Raw genomic sequence first — 17,506 nt, forward strand, 5'->3', positions numbered from 1 at the left:
AAGACAACACCGGAGTATAAGACTGACCCCATTTTTTTGTTTTTTTACCTTTTTTTTTTTTTTTTTTTTTTGTCTAAATTTGGGGTGCATCTTATAATCCGGTGTGTCTTCATGCAATTAATGAAAATTAGTTTTGATTAAAAGAGAAAAACAGAACTTAATGTTTGGTACAAAAACCTTTATTTGCAGTTAAAGGTCAGATGTTTCCTGTAGTTCTAATTTGGCTCCTTCCCCCATGTCGTCTCCAGATCTGTCAGGTTTCAGGGCTGTCACTTGGCAACATTGAGTTTCAGCTCCCTCCAAAGATTTTCTATTGGGTTCAGGTTTGGCTAGGCTGCTCCAGGATCTTGAAATGCTTCTTACAGAGCCAGTCCTTAGTTGCCCTGGCTGTGTTTCATACCATTGTAATGCTGGAAGACCCAGCCACAACCCATCTTCAATACTTTTACTGAGGAAAGGAAGTTGTTGGCCAAAATTTCGCAATACATGACCCAATCATCCTAACAATACAGTGCAGTCATACTGTCATTTTTGCAGAAAAGCACCCCCCCCAAGGCATGAGGCTTCCTCCACCCAAGCTTCATGATTGGGACAGTGTTCTTAGCGTTGTACTCCTCCCTCTTCCAAACATTGTGTGTGTGTGTGTGTGTGTGTGTGTGTGTGTGTGTGAAACAAAGTTGTATTTTGGTCTCCCATGCCTACTCTGGATCATCCAGATGGTTATTGGCAAACTTTAAAAGAGCCTGGACATGTGGTGGTGTGAGCAGGGGGACCTTCGTGTCCTGCAGGATTTTAATCCATGACTGTGTAGTGTCATAATCTTGAGACTGTGGTCCCAGCTCTCTTCAGGTCATTGACAAGGTTCTCCTGTGTAATTCTTTGCTGATTCCTGACCTTTTGTCAGAATTATTACCCCACAAGGCAAGATCTTGCATGGCGCCCCAGACAAAGATTGACAGTCATCATGTTTGTTCCATTTTCTAATAATTGTGCAAACAGTTGTTACCTTTTCACCAAGCTGCTTGCTTATAGCCCCTTTACCTCCGCCTAATTTAAGTTATGGTGTTAGCAGCACGTCTGTTTTGGGATCTGCAGACATGCGTGGTGACTGCTGCGAGATCACCGCCAGAGCCCGCGGTTATTGGGAGATACTACCTAGGACTTATATAGACGTCCAAGGTTGTGAAGGGGTTAAAGAAAAAATGACACTTGTGAGATTCAGAACTCTTGCTGGTTGGTAGGTGATCAAGTACTTATTTCTCGCAATGAATGCTAATTATTTAAAAAAAAAAAAAAAATCATACAATGTGATTTTCTGGATTATTTAATTTTTTTTTTTTTTTTTATTTCTGTGTCACGGATGAAGTATACCTACCAATCTTTGTAGGAGGGGATAACTTGCAAAATCGGCAGTGTTTTAAAATACTTGCCTTAAGGCCACGTCTCACTAAGCAACATCGCTGCTGAGGCACGACTTTTGTGACGTAGCAGCCATATTGCTAGTGATGTTGCTGTGTGTGACATCCAGCAACCATTCGGCCCCTGCTGTGAGGTCGCTGGTTGTTGCTGAATGTGCTGGGCCATTTTTTAGTTGTTGCTCCCCTGCTGTGAAGCACACATCGCTGTGTGTGACAGCGACAGAGCAACAACTGAATGTGCAGGGAGCCGGCTTCTGCGGACGCTGGTGACCACGGTAAACATTGGGTAACCAAGAAGCCCTTACCTTGGTTACCCAATATTTACCTTCGTTACCAGCGTCCACCGCTCTCACGCTTTCAGTGCCGGCTCCTGCTCCCTGCACACATAGCCGTAGTACACTGGCTAGGAGTGCAGGGAGCCAGCGCTAAGCGGTGTGCGCTGGTAACCAAGGTAAATATCGGGTTGGTTACCCGATATTTACCTTTTTTAGTTACCAAGTGCAGCATCGCTTCCACGCGCCGCTGGGGGCTGGTCGCTGGTGAGATCTGCCTGTGTGACAGCTCACCAGCAACCTGTGTAGTGATGCTCCAGCAATCCCTGCCAGGTCAGGTTGCTGGTGGGATCGCTGGAGCGTCGCTTAGTGTGACGGTACCTTTACACTTACAGTGGTAAATGTGAATATTTGTGTAGCTTATCTAAATAATGAAGTGGTACTAGTTACCGGATTCCTGCAGCCCACACCATTCACCTGAGCCTGGCTGTGCAGTATGTAGGCTTATCTAATACGCTCTGCTGTGTCAGATCTGGTTGGGCACCATGAACAGACGAGGCTTCTCCAGCGCGGTCCCTGGCCAGCTGCTGCTCCTTGCTGGCTCAGGTGATTGAGCAGGTCCTCTGTGTGTACCTCACTAGAGACCCCTGACGCTGTGAAAATGGCCCATGTGTGCACCACACATCAGGTTTCTCATTGGCGTCAGGATGTGCTTGCAGTTTTGTGACAACTGCACTTAAATCTCATAAAAAAAAACTTGATAAAAATGCACTGTGCATATTGCCCAAGTCACCTGGACAAGCGGCTTCCACCCCACAGATATGCCTTTTACCAGTGGCAAGTAAGGGCCTTATTCCTTAGCGCTGCTGAACGGGGTTCAGGAATAAGGGTATAGTGCCTGAGCCATCCAGTGTTTCAGCTACACTTTTGAGACTTCTCCATTTGGGACCATTATCGGCTAAATGGAGACCGCGAATTTCCCAACACCCAACACCCACCCCCCCTAATTTTTTTTTTTTTGTTTTGAAGTCCCAATACCTTTGAGCAAAATGTTTCCGTAGAAGAGTCCTTGAGTTTCAGGGGCCATCTGTCATTTCAGCAACTTACCCCCTCCAAGAGCTCCAACTAGGGAAGCAAATTATACAAAATGTGCAAAAGCACAAGGAAGTGCACGTGCACCTTTCTCATTTATGAAGGTAGGGGCCGTTAAATGAACCCTCCTAACTGCCTCCAGACAATGCCATCCCAGGTACAATTCTGGGAGCTAATGATCCGATTCCTAGAGAAAGGTTACCACATGCATTGTACACCGACCATTACTATACAAGTATCCCACTATCCCAATACAGGGGCCTGTAAGAGTGAGATTGGGTTCTATGTAGATGGAAGAGGGGTGGAGCTCTGCATCTAGCTCCTCCCATTACCATAGAATCACATCAGTGCCATCTCCTAGCTCAGTAATGGGAAAGTCCTCATGGACACAGATTTTACCTAAGAACTGAGAATTTCGATAGTGATCAATTCTGGCAGAGAAAGAAAGAAATGTGTCTAATATTTAGCCAAGTTGCCTATTTTGTATTATGTGTACTATTGAATTATGAAATAAAGAATGAAAACTGCTGTTACTCTAACTGCACCATCCCACCTGATTGACAACTATGGCTTCATAGCACCAGAGCTGTCAGAGATGGCAAAATGAGGGGAGGGTAGAGCTGGATCGGAAATAAGCAGGTGGGAAGGTGCCCTTAAATGTTTGGCCACACTCTGATGCACAGAGCGCCTGTACTTCCTTTGTATAGTCATGGTCACACATGCTTAGTAGCGTGCCCGGTGTGACTTCTCTGCTCTGGATTACTGTGCTGATGGTCACACGTGCTCAGTAGCGTGCCCGGTGTGATTGTCTCTGCTCTGGATTACTGTGCTGCTGACTAGCTGCCCACTCCTCCTTACACCACTTTAGTACATGGCGATTATGTGAACTCCCCTGTATATGTGACGCCCCTGGACTACTCAGGTCATCACAGGGTACTGCACGTTCTTCCTCTCCAGTGTAGGATTCAAACCCCATGGTCCTGGGAACCTAACCTGCAGTACTGCCTCCACCAGCATTCACAAATCCTAGATATACCTTGCACCACACCTGTCAGGCACACCAGTAGGCTGCTTAAGGTGGAATAGGGGCGCCCACCTAGGGGTCAGGCAGGGAGGTGGGAGGTGTCAAGTCAGTTGAGTGGTAGCCCTCGAGTTGTGAGGAGCTCTGAGGAAGCTGGGAGTTGTAGCTCCCAGGGGTGAAGCAGACTAAAGGGTACTTTACACACTGCGACATCACTAGCAATCTCGTTAGCGATGTGAAATTCTAGATCGCAAGTGCGATCTTTCGAGATCGCATATGCGTAAAATGACCTATGTGCGATCTAGAATTTCACATCGCTAATGAGATCGCTAGCGATGTCGCAGTGTGTAAACTACCCTTAAGTTGCCGACGATGGTCTGGACCTAGAGGAGTCGGTCCCCTATTCGCAGAGGATTGAGGCTAGGTGCCTGGGACCTGTCTTGGAGTACAGTCAGCAGCCTGAGCATAATCACCGGTCCGGGACTGAACGGGGTACATGGACCCTAGGTCGGGGAGAAGCGTCAAGCAACCTGGCAATTAACCTGCGGAGGACAGGGCCTTTATGGACTGTTCCCACGAAACTCAGAGATCGGGGGCACTAGCGCAACGAGGGGGATAGGACTTTCCAAACAAGCAGCCCACTGAAATCCCAAGCGTGAGCTCCTGAGAGCAAGCTCTTCTACTTAGCCAAAGTGGGGAGTGGGGCCTGGAAAGCTCCAAGCTGACAGGCCACAAAGGACACTTTAAAACGAATGTGCCAGGAGGGTGGTCGCGGACCACCAGGCAGTGCTGCAGGGGATGGGACCTGGACGAGCTCCCCTCGAAAAGACAGCGGCACCCAGAGACTTGGTTTATCCTGTTGTCAGCGTCTGCTTTATTGCTGGGTGAGTACCTAATTAACCCCTGCAACCAGCGAGCCTGCGCTCCCACTGCACTGTCCCCACCATCCAGAGTCCCAGGGCCTACCTCTACCCGTGGAGGGTGACTACACCTGGCTGCCCCACTCAATCACCCCGGGTACTCCCAACGGTAGCGACGGTACTCCCAATTACCACACACCACTGGTGGCATCATGAACTACATCTCCCCTGTAAATACCACACTCTTCATTTGAGTGTGGCCCCTAGCCCCCGGGTCCGGAGACCCTCGAGCCGCGAGTAATCACCACCCCCGGATCCGAATGGTTCGCCCGCTGCAGGGGCGGCACAGATACATTCATAAACGGTAGAATAGAGGTCCTATAGTACATGTAGCCCACTCTTCATAGTGGAAATGGAACGCAGAATTGAGGGACGTGCTATGCACAGAGCTCCATTAGTTGGCATATTATGGATGCAGACAGCGTATAAAATGTGTGACCCGTCTGATCAGATCTAGTTGGTGAGAAGTAGACAGGTTAATCTAATTCCTCAAGTGTTTCTCAGGTTGTCAGGTGGAGCACTTCTGAGAAATATACAGGAGACATCTGCCGGGGTAGATTAAGGTAAAATAGGAAATCAGGAGGTACTTCTGTATGCCTCTACAATTGGGGAAAGTGGTGACTGTACACTCCATTGTTATCATGCTGCTCTTTCCAGTAACGCTCCTCTCCTAAGTTACAGGGGTGCACACTCCATAATATGTAATGGCATCCCTTCTCCGGGCTCCTCAGTGAGTCCTCTATACTGCCCCACTGCAGAGGTGTTAATATGAGGCCTTGACCATACCCCAAGCTTTATATAAAAAAATCTAATTATGCAGCTAGGGTTCTGACCTTTTCCTACATACACATGAAGTGCACCATTCTGTACAACCTGCTGTAATCATTCACGCCTTTCTTTTTCTTAGGTCAGCACAATTACCTTTGCGCTGGAAGAAATGATTGCATCATTGATAAAATCCGGAGGAAAAACTGCCCAGCCTGCCGCTATCGGAAGTGTCTTCAGGCTGGAATGAATCTAGAAGGTAAGACGTTCAGAAGTGACACTAGATCTGTCCCCTCACGTGATAGTGCCACGTGATCCCAGCACTGCAGACATGGTACACTGGTTGTCAGTTGTCCTTTTTCACTTTAGTGTTTTTGTTTTTTTTTCTTTTAAACATCCTGTATTTAATAAGGCCTGCAGACTCAGCAGCCGTGTCAGGATCCAAATAACAGAGGTACACGGCTTGTGTCCACATTCCCTACACGTTACCTGAAGACATATTTTCACATTATCTGGCAGGATGCTGTTGGCATGGTGACACTTCAACAATGCAAAAAAAGATGAGTTCTTTAAGTGTTGGTGCAACTTCTTGTTGCAATCTTCCGTGTGTGTGTGTGTGTGTGTGTGTGTGTGTGTGTGTGTGTGTGTGTGTGTGGTATAGTATAGTATAGTATAGTATAGTATAAAAATATATATAATATATAATATATAAATTAAAAATATATATACTATATAAACAATATAAAAATCTATATATAATATAAAAAGAATATATAGAATATAAAAAGAATATAATATATATATATTTTTTTAACTTTTACTAGTTCCCCCTGGGAGAATATAAGGATCAGGAGTCTGATCGCTCATTCTTATTTGTTGATCATAGCTGAGATCAGCAGAAAAACTGACCTCTTGGTTTAGGACGTAATATTACTGTCTGCAGTCGTTAAGGGGTTAATTTTACCATTTTGGTGTACGTGTGATGTTTTGATAACCTTTTTATTGCAATGAGACTACCCAAAAACTTTTAATTTTTTTTTTTTGTTTTGTTTTTTTCCTCTTATTCTTGTCCCTTAGGACCTGAAGCTGCGATCGTCTGATTGCTCGTGCTGTAAAGAGCAGGGAATCGGCACTGCTCTGTACAGCACAAGTGTTGTCTTGCTATGAACGCTGGCGTTCACTGGAAGTAAATCATGAGACACTGGGTCATCAGCTGGCTCCTGGCTGTCGTGACACCCCATCAGCGCCCTGCGGTCACATCACGAAGCCACCAATGGGAGTGGTGAATTATTCACTCCCTGCTGTTGTCTATTTAAATCCTGTCAGATTTGAAAGCAGGATTGAATTAGTTAAAGGAAATCTGACACCAGGTTTTTGCTACCTCATCTGAGAGCAGCATAACTTAAACAGAGACCCTGATTCCAGTGATGTCACTTACTGGGCTGTTTGCTGTCATTTTGATAAAATCAATGTTTTCTCTGCTGCAGATCTAGCAGTTATACAGAGCTCATTAATATGCTGGACTACCTGGTGCAGGACAAGTAGTCCTCTAATGATCCACTGCTGATAAACCAGTGATTTTATCAAAACTACACTAAGCAGCCCAGTAAGTGACACATCACTGGAATCAGGATCTTAGCCCCTTGTTATGCTGCTTTCGGATTAGGTGGTGACAGATTTTTTTAAATACACTGGTGAATTGTCTGTTATGTGAAGGGAAAGATGTGGGCTCTGCGTGTGAGCCTACATCAAAGCGTGGAACAACGAACTGACGTATCAATACATCCTAGGTCATAAAGGGGTTCAAATTAACTGTGGGAAAACCCTGTAAGTGTTGAAGGCTGTTGTCACATCAGGGCCCTCTGAGCCTGGTGACTGTAGTAGTAGTAGTTTTGATTTGTATAAATTATATCAATCTGTTGTAAAATAGGTCTACAGGAGTGTAAAGGGTACTTTACACGCTGCGATATCGGTCCCGATATCGCTAGCGAGCGTACCCGCCCCCGTCGGTTGTTCGACACGGGCAAATCTCTGCCCGTGGCGCACATCGCTAACACCCGTCACACGGACTTGCCTTCCCTGCGACGTCGCACTGGCCGGCGATCTGCCTCCTTTCTAAGGGGGCGGTTCATTCGGCATCACAGCGACATCACACGGCAGCCGTCCAATAGCAGAGGAGGGGCAAAGATGAGCGGCCGGAACATCCCGCCCACCTCCTTCCTTCTGCATTGTCGGTGGATGCAGGTAGGGAGATGTTTCTCGTTCCTACGGTGTCACACACAGCGATATGTGCTGCCACAGGAATGACTAACAACATCGTACCTTCAGCAGCAACGATATTAAGGAAATGAACGACGTGTTAATGAGCAACGATTTTTCACGTTTTTTGCGCTTGTTGATCGTCGCTCATTGGTGTCACACGCTGTGATGTCGCTAATGGCGCCAGATGTGCGTCACTAACTGTGACCCCGAAGATATATCGTTAGCGATCTCGCAGCGTGTAAAGCACCCTTTAGTCTAAGGCTGACGAAGACTCGCACAAGTGCAGTGTGAGGAAATTTTAACCACTTGGGCAGCTCAGATCTGCAAGGTTTTTTTCTCAGCCCTAATCTGACTGAGGAAAAAAATAACAGCATGCTGGGATTCTGGGAGTCTCATCACTTGCACCCATACAAGTCTATGGGTGCGTGTGAAACATTGGACTGCAGACGGATGACCTCCATTGTCGGTTTATGTATATCGCAGTGCACTCGGATGAGATGGAGAGATCACTCACTCTCCTCCGCACCTGTGATCTGATCGCAATATCTGATCACCATTGCATGACACTGTTCATGCAAGTGTCACATCATACACTAGGGTGACGCCGGCCTTAATCTTCCTTTCACAGGTGTTTAGTAAAAAGGGCACGTGACACTAAATGATACCATGCTAAGGGATTGGAGCTTGGTTTAGCCTATTTTCAATATATACAATTTTTTTTAAAGGCGTATTCCCATCTCCAAGAGCCTATCACAGTATGTAGTGGGTATGTTGGCCAATGCCTCCAATTAGGTAATAAAGTGGACTATACTAAACTATATATTTACCTTTTTTTTTTTTTTTTTTTTTTCCTTGTACTATATATTTGGATAGGATTGTCAAGATGGGAATCACTCTTGCTGTAAGGTGATTCTTCCCACAATCTGAATTTTAATTTTCTGATGTGTATCGAAGCATCTTTGTAGTCTCAGCCATTGACATTTCAGTATGCCCAATCCTTCGTACTGCTGAGATGAGAGAAGTCCTTTATCGGGTGTAGGCTGTATGGCTGGTTGTAGTGTCATTGTAAATACAACTCTGTATCCACGCTCTGAACAGTGGTTATGCTACATAACTCCACTGCAGAGGGTAGAGAAGGCATTCCATGTTTGTGCACTGGTAGAACTTGCCCATTTGTTTGCAATTAGACAGTTTTCCTGATTTACCCTTTTTGGGGGTTGTCCGGTACTTTTTATTTATGGTTTCTCATTTTAGATGGGTCATGAATATCAGATTGTGGGTGTGACACCCTGAACCCCCTCCGATCGGCTGTTTTTAATAGATTACTATATTTGAACAATTTTGGAGCAGGCCTTATCTGGCTTTGTCAACTATATAGTGGCCACAGTGGGGTGCTGCGGATCTACCCCTATTCAATTGAATAGGGGCAAATGTGTAATATCTGGCCACAGACACTACAGTTGACGGTTCCGCTCTATAACTAATTCTATCCAGCCGACACGGAGATTAGCCTATTATTGGGAGGGCCAGATATCTCATCTCCCACTGTTCTGGTATTGATGACTTATCTTGAGGATGAGCCATTAATGTAAAGTTCTGGACAGACCCTAAGGCTAGTTTCTCACATCCGGCACGCTCCGGTCACATGCTGTCATGTCATCTGGAAGTTGTCGCGATGCCTTTGTACTATATCGCACTGTATTGGAGTGCGCTAAATCCGGCAATCTGGCAAAAAGCCGGATGTGTGAAACTAGCCTTATTCACATGTTTAAAATGAATTGACCTTTTGTGTTTCAAAATTCCAGTTCGATCAATGAATCTGGTATGGAGTAACAATTTAACAATTATCTATTTTTGTTTTAAGGGTAACTAAGTCAAGGAAACAGCTGTTTCAGGGTATTTGCCCCTCATCCGTGTGGAGTAGGAAACTGGCTAGTGGGAGCAATGCCTAGTAAAAGACTACATAAGCAAGGATGATTGACCTTAGGGAGATCAACATCCAGCACCATGGAGACACCATCACGTGTTTCTCAACGCAGTGATTCTAAAACAAGGCCCCCTGGGAAACATCCCGAAACAGCTGTCTGTGGATGGATACCATGTTTGGCATAGGCGGTTTCCTTGACTGGAGACTGCCCTTCCCGTGGTTGTTCCTTCCCGGTGAAAGACCTGGCTAGTTTCCTGCCAGCGTTGAGAAACACGTGATGGGTGTTTCCACAGCAGTCCTGTTTTGCATATTTTCCCAGGGGGCCTTGTTCTAGAATCACTGCGTTGAGAAACACGTGATGGTCTCTCCGTGGTGCTGGATGTTGATCTCCCAAAGGTCAATCATCCTTGCTTATGTGATTTTTGATGCTTGTGAGCAAGTCCTCTTTTCAGGTACTTCAGCACTCATGCCTCAGATATCTGGCCTGTAGGAAGTGTGGCCCGCAGTATGGCTCCTGTGACTGGGAAATAGTTTGCCATGTGGTATAGTTGCCCTTCAGGACACTGCAGCATAGCGTTCTCAAGTAGATGTTAGTGAAATGTGTGCAAATTCATAACACCATTACACGGTAAACATGTTTTCACTATGCATTTTGAGGCATCAAGCCCCTTCCAGTATTGGTATTTGACACCAATACATTTGATATTAACTCACAGCCTCATCTGCTATCGCTACGAGAAGAATGGGTCCAGTTGAACACTTCTGCATACGGCCAATATCTTCTGCGGCCCAGTTAAAGGTGAGGTCTAATCTAAAATGACAAGTCTGTGGTGTCCGAGCTGTGAACAGGGCATCTAGTCGCATTCTGTCCAGGAGTATACGCATCCTATACATGTGACCGCCGTTCTCGGCTCTGACTCCGGAGAATCGTCAGTGTGTGTGTGTGACGGGAGGATTCAGAAGTCCGCAGTCACTTTACACCGGATAATCCCTTTAAGGTGGCTGCTCCCTCTAGCTGCCGCACTGTCATCGTGACATGGGGTGTAGTGTTCACCCCCTCCACCTTCTTCCCAGTACTCTTCTGAGGACATAATGTTGGTTGTCACTCACTGTTCAGCTTCTACACCGGTAGTAACGTTCCGTTCAGACCCTTTTAGTTAACCCCTTAGTGACAGAGCTAACTGTGACCGTAATAACCAGGTCGTATTTTAGAAATGTGACCAGAGTCACTTTGTCGTCTCTGGAATGCTTCAACTGATCCCAGCGGTAAATTTGGGTAAATAATTCTTGCAATTATTTGTGAAAATATTGGAATTATGGAGAAATTTACAAACCCTGTTTAAGGGGCCTATTCAGATTTTACTGGCCCTTTTTGAGGGGCCTATATATTGTAAATTCCCCAAAGTGAAGCCATTTAAAAAACTCACTGCTCAAATGCATTTCGAGAAACGTTTTAACCCTTCAGGTGCTACATAAAAAAATATATTTTTGCTTTACTTTGCATTAATTCTTCTTAAATCCATAGATGCTTCGCAAAACGTTTTAAAATGTGGATGTGAAAACTAAAAATAACTTTTCTTTCCACTAAAATGTCTTGGCCCCATATTTGTAATTTTCACAATGTTGAAAACTGACCCCATAATTAAGTAATTTCTTTTGAATGTGAAGATAGTTTTTGATCGCATATAAAAAGGTATTTGGGCACATGACAGGGCTCGTAAAAGTATTTGTGAATGCCATGTTGCATTTTCAGAGCCCCTGACATGCCAGAGTAGCAGAACTTCCCTATTCCCCCATCCCACCACAAGTGACCCCATTTTGAAGCTAGACCCCCCTCAAGGAATTCATCTGGGGGTGTACTGAGCAAATTATGATAAAATTTTTTACAAAGCTTATTTTCAATAGTTTTTGTTGTATTTATTTATGGAGTGCAAATTAAAGCAAATGTTCTAAAGCGACTGTCACAAGGTTTTTGCAACCTAAACTGAGAGAAGCATGGTGTAGGGACCCTGATTCCAGTGATTTCACTTATTGAGCAGCTTGCTGTAGTTTTGTGTGGTTTTTTTTTTTTTTTTTTTTTTTTTTAGCAGGGATTATCATTAGGTGCCTGGTAACCTGCTGCCATGTAGTCCTCTATATTCATAAGCTATGTATATCCCCACCACTGATTGCTAGAATGGTGTTAACAGCTGCCAATCATAGTGGGGTGGAGTTTGAAGGACTACATAGTGGCAGGATTACTAGTAGGGCTGATTTGAATCCGCCAAAATCCGGAACCGGCAAATCGCTGCCAGATTGCACAAAAAAATCTAGGTCTGCTCCGGATTCCAGTACCCATATAAATCTATGGGGACCATAATCCGGAGATTAAAAACGTTTGTGGAGGGAACGGGGGTAGGAGGTAGCGCGGTATACTCACCCGAGGCGGTCTCATTGCAGCAAACTCGTTCTGGGTCACGCTTTTCCCTTCTGGAGCCGAAAATTATATATTCAGTGTGTTTTGCCCGCCTACCGGCGCATGTAATTGGTTGCAGCTAGACGCACCCTCACCCTGAGTGGAAGCATGTCAGCTGACTGCAACCAATCACAGGTGGCAGGAAGGGCGGGGAAAGCAGTGCAAGTATCTGCGGGTCAGTATAGTGAGCGTTCATGTCTTTCAGAAACACATGCACGTTCCAGTCAAAGTGTGCGGCTGTGACGGTGATGTGCTGTCAGACTAGTACAAGTCTGACATGACATCAGCCGCCACAGCCTGTGCTCTCTGAACATGAGCATGCATGTAAACAGAAACACATGCACTCTCCTGTCAGAAGTGTGCGGCTATGGCAGTGATGCGGCTTTTTTTTTTTTTTCATTTAAATAAAAAAAAAAAAGACGTGCAATTCCCCCTAATTTTCATCTCCAGCCATGATAATGCTGGCTGGGGGCTGGTAGTCTCAGCCCACAACCACCCGGTATTGCCCAATACTGGCTCTTCTCAATTGTCCTGGAGCTGTGCCAATTGGGGTAATAAGGGGTTAATAGCAGCGCACAGCTGCTACTAAGCTCTAGGTTATGATGGCACAGGCGTCTGTGAGATACCTGCATAACACTAATCTGTACAGGAATGTAAATAAACATTGTGTATAGGATGCACAGTACAGGAAGTGAAGGCATGACCCGGAAGCAGTGTGCCGCCATGACACCGAGTATTGGTAAGTATGAAACGCTGTTTTATTTCTGGGTTTGTTTTTTTTTATTTTATTTATTTATTTATTTTATTTATTTATTTATTTATTTATTTATTTTTCAATTTTATCCAGTGCCGGATCCGGATCTTGCACTTGGAAATCCTTGAAACCACGCGGATCCAGACGCTTACAGTTCAGACCCGCTCAGCCGTAATTACTAGTTCTCTAATCTCCTGATCAATGATGGGCAAGCAGTACAATGCTCGAGTGTTCATTACTGGAGTCGAGCTGGTCAGAGGCCCGGATGGGCTCGAGTAATTGTATAATGGAAGTTAATAATTGGGCGATTCTCCCTCATACAGCCAGCCATAAACCGAGCATTTCCAGGGAAGGGAGTGTGGAGGAGGTGTTTTGTTTGCTTTTTGACACACTACATCTGAAAACCTTTTGTTTTAACCCCCAGTGAGAGCTGTTCAGAGCCTGTGAGTGGCTCTCCCTGGAGTACCTGCTCGCATTATGCAGTGAGTCAAGCCTGTTCATTATTTCATGGACAAGGTATCCAAGGACCCAAGAACCCCGATGCTTGAGTGCAGAGCACATTTGCCAATCAATACTCATGATAAAACGGGCATTTGAATGTATAACAAACCTCAGCCCAGTAAGGCTAGTTTCACACTTGGACGGGATCCATAGCATTGCGTTGTGTGACGCATGCAACGGATGCGTTGCATATAGTGGCACAACGGATGCTACAGATCGTACAAAATAACGCAATCCGTTGTAGGTTTTTTTTTCCTTGACTTTACACATCTGAGCATGCGCAGTTGTGTAAAGACAGCTGCGTTAACGGAATCCGTCAAATGACAGATTCTAACGGAATCCGCCACCATAGGCGTCCATTATAAAAACAATGGACGCCGGAATCCTGCAGGTTGCGTTTTTTTGACACTCCGCCAAGTGCAGAAAAACGTTACATGCAGCGTTCCATCCGCCCGACGCTCACTGACGGTCAGCGTCAAAACAACTGATGCGCTGCGGGGCGGATGCAATGCAAGACCATCCGTTGCTATCCGCAGCTAATAGAAGTCTATGAGGAATATAACGGTTTCCTGTAACGGTTACCGTAATTCCTCAAGGCTGCGGATAGCAACGGAAGCCGTCCAACGCAAGTGTGAAACTAGCCTGAGTGATACTTTGCTGGGATTGGGGTCTCTGTGCCTTAATCATGCTGTTTTTAAATGGGGAAACCCTGGTGACAGGTTCCCTTTAATAGCTGTGGCCTGGATATCTCATTAGTCCCTTTTTAGTTTTAGCATTTCTTTACCGCGGTTGATGGGATAAAGCATCCTGTCGTGCCTCTATTATGTGGTAGCACTTGTACACGTGGATGAATGGCTGGGGCTGGCGCTATTTGTGGAGTCATTAATGCGCTGTCATCCTCACAACAGAAGGAGGTTAGAGAGCAGCCTCTTACCTCGCCGTCTCTGTGCAAGGGCCGCTTACCCGATCAGATGCTCCTTATTATGTACAGGAGACTAAGTGGCCTGATTTGCAGTGAGCATCATGTACCACTTTGTACAGGAAGGATATGTTTTTGCATATGAATGAGCATTAACCATAATGCATTTTAATGATTGACGTAGACCCGATTCCCCTGAGGAATGGAGTTTGGGTCCAAGCCAGTGGCCAGACCCTAAGACGATGCAGGCTTCTGACAAAGGGGGACAACTCATCACAAGATGAAAGCACATCATTTACCGTCTCACCACAGTATTTATAGACATATTTTACATAGGCGCGCACAGCCAGGCTCTGTACCATGTCCTTAGATTGCCTTGATCACTTCATGAGGAATGTTCTCCTGCCTTCCCCAGTCTATGTATGTGCCTGGTGGGAAGATAAAGGAAAATGTATATGTTCATATTGTTGTACAAGCTAAAGACTAAAAAAAAAAGTCTATAAAATGAAATCCAAATGTTGTTCTGCTGCTTCTCCCTTAAGATTACAAAATCTCTGCTGGAGTATTGAGGGAGGAGGTAAGACGCGGCCATAATCACTTGCATACTTGGTTTCCGCTGCCAGTGCTGGAAGTTCTAGAAGACTAGATTGATGCAGGGACAGAAGTGTAATCTGACCGAGAACCAGTGACTGGTGATCTACACTTATTGTCACAGCCCAAAATTGTGTATTTGGGCAGAATTGGAGCGCACGCAATGTACCTGCTCCTCTCCTCATCCTGACGAAGTCCCAGAGGACCTCTGATGGATTGAAATCACTGTAGATAAGGTACCTTTTCCAATCTAGCTTCTGCCTGTTATAATCCATGGTGCTATTGACATGTCCGTGTTCTTTCCCGCACCATGTGTCTGTGCGATGTTCAGTGACATGTCTGGTTTCTTTCTGGTTTCTCTGAAAAGGGCCAATACAAGTCCATGGGTCCATGAAAAACACGTACAGCACAAGGACATGGGTAGAAGCTTATGAATATTACGCTGACATACAATTTTTGACACACAGAATAAGCTTTCTCTCTAAATATTTTTTTTCTTAAACATTTTAGCAAACATCAGTCTTCCAATATTTTACACAAGAAAACTATTAAGTCACATTTATTGTGCAATTGAGTTGCACAAAGATTAACGTTTGTGCCGGGTTCCCACAATCCAGATTAGCAGCATTAGGACAGTGTCCAAAACTCTGCGTTGTACAGTACAAGCACAGTGGATGAGATTTATAGAAATCAACACCCAATGGGCATTTTTTTTTCTCCTCTTTCTGCAGCGTAAACTGATAAGCACAGCCTTCCAAGTCGCAGCATGTCAATTTATGCTTGCAAAGACATTAATGTTCTTAGTGTGATGATACAGTGAACATCTGTGGCTCCCAGAACCCTGATCATGGGCACGGACACTGCATTCTCCTGCAGACAACACTTGTCTCCACAGGAGGAAATACACCATCTAAAATGCAGGGTCTCCGGATCGTGGGCTTGTACCCATGGGGGTTTCATGCCTCTTCTCCCAGTTCTGCCAAAATGGGTGGCAGGCATGAGGTCACAGTTCTGATTTTGTTGCGAGCCATGCTATTCCTTGCATTAGCAATCTCACTCCAGTCACTGACTGGAGTAAGATTTGGGGTAAGGGAGCACTCTACTTGTCACACTACTGATTCATAAAGAGGTGCGCAATTGTCTGACAAACCTGCTTCTTTCTCTGCAAGGCCTGATCGATCATTCTCAGAATCCTACCTTCTCGAAAAAAATCTGTCTTCACTGAATCCATGTGTTCCCCCTGCTAAAATTAAAAAGCCTATACTCTCCTCCCGTGCTGATGCGGTTCCAGCGGTGATGGCGTTTGCGTTCCCGGGGACTACTGTGACAACTGCCAGCTCCTCTGTCCCCACCTTCTGTTAGGCTCACCTCACTTCAGTGGTATTTTGCCGCAAATCAGAATCCGGTACAAATGCGTTTCATTTCAATTAATTTCCAATGGAATTGCGGCAAGATGCAGTTGTGTATGACGCACGCAACCGCATGTGACCGCATCTTGCCACGGTTGCACTGGTATCCAGTGTTTAATGGTAAATTTATGACCGCCTGCAGTTGCCACAAGGGTGGCTTTATCCCCAATAATCTCCAGAACCTCCTCCCAATGGCTACCGGAAGTTTGACATTTTGACGGGAAACTGATCACCTAATGACCCGTTGCAGTTTTCTGACTGCCACATTGCGGTTCCAAACACTAGAAAAGCCGGAGATGACTGCCAAGCCTTTATCCTCCAGTAACACCGGACAGAACATTACACCTTCACCAATGAGCTGTAAATACCTTGTGTGAGGGGCAGCATGGATTGTTATAAAGGAATCTGATCTGCAAGAAGCGGAGTAACCCTCGCTGTGCCTCTTTAGGGGCGTAGCAGTAAAACAAGAGCATTCTCATGACAGAGCGTTAACTCTACTTTGGGACGTACACCCCTGCCAAATTCTGGAAGGCTAGAGAGAAAATAGAATTTATGGAACGGGATTACATAATTTTTTTTTTTTTTTTTTTCTTCACCCTTGAAAATGTGTTGGATTGGCCTGAAATTGGCATAAACAAGGTCTCCACACCAGTATAGTGCTGTCTCTGGTATGAGGTTTAAGGGTAAGCCTGTGCATGGAAACTGCTTCCTTTCCTTTCCAAAGTAAATAGCAGTCTTACTGTATCATCCCCCTCTGGCTCCAATGAAAAGCATTACTGTTTTCCAAATTAAATATGTACAGTATTTCCAGTTCCAGGAGGTAGAAAAGCATACTGTATGCTCTGGCAGGTCTCTATGAAGCAGGGAAGATGGAGTGATAAGCTGGCCCTAGCCAACAGTGGAGCACAGTGGAGACTTAATGCCTTTTGGGTTTTTTTGTTTGTGAATGATTACTAGTATTTTCTAGTCTCCCACTTAGGCCGGGGCCACACGGGGATCCCCTCGCATAACACTCGGCTCATGCTGGCAGTACAACAGAGCCGAGTGTCCCTGCGACTGAGGTCCGTTAGTGCGAGCTTACCTCAGCAGCGGGGCGCAGGCCGGCACTGAGGAGGGGAGGGAGGGATTTATCTCTCTCTCTCCTCCGTAGCCGGCTATTGCCATTCTCGCCCTGCACTCGTACTACACCGGTGTACCGTG

The 17,506-nt window shown here is 45.5% G+C and overlaps 1 protein-coding gene across 1 annotated transcript in view; it reads left to right on the plus strand.

Annotated features, from left to right (window-relative positions):
* Positions 1–17,506, plus strand: part of NR3C1 (nuclear receptor subfamily 3 group C member 1) — a 135,590-nt gene that overhangs the window by 84,860 nt on the left and 33,224 nt on the right. Inside the window, exon 4 of the mRNA XM_075344592.1 lies at positions 5,631–5,747. Coding sequence (XP_075200707.1) covers positions 5,631–5,747 — 117 coding nt within the window. The remainder of the gene's footprint in view (positions 1–5,630; positions 5,748–17,506) is intronic.

Source organism: Anomaloglossus baeobatrachus, chromosome 4 (genome assembly GCF_048569485.1).
Source record: "Anomaloglossus baeobatrachus isolate aAnoBae1 chromosome 4, aAnoBae1.hap1, whole genome shotgun sequence".
Classification (NCBI taxonomy): domain Eukaryota; kingdom Metazoa; phylum Chordata; class Amphibia; order Anura; family Aromobatidae; genus Anomaloglossus; species Anomaloglossus baeobatrachus.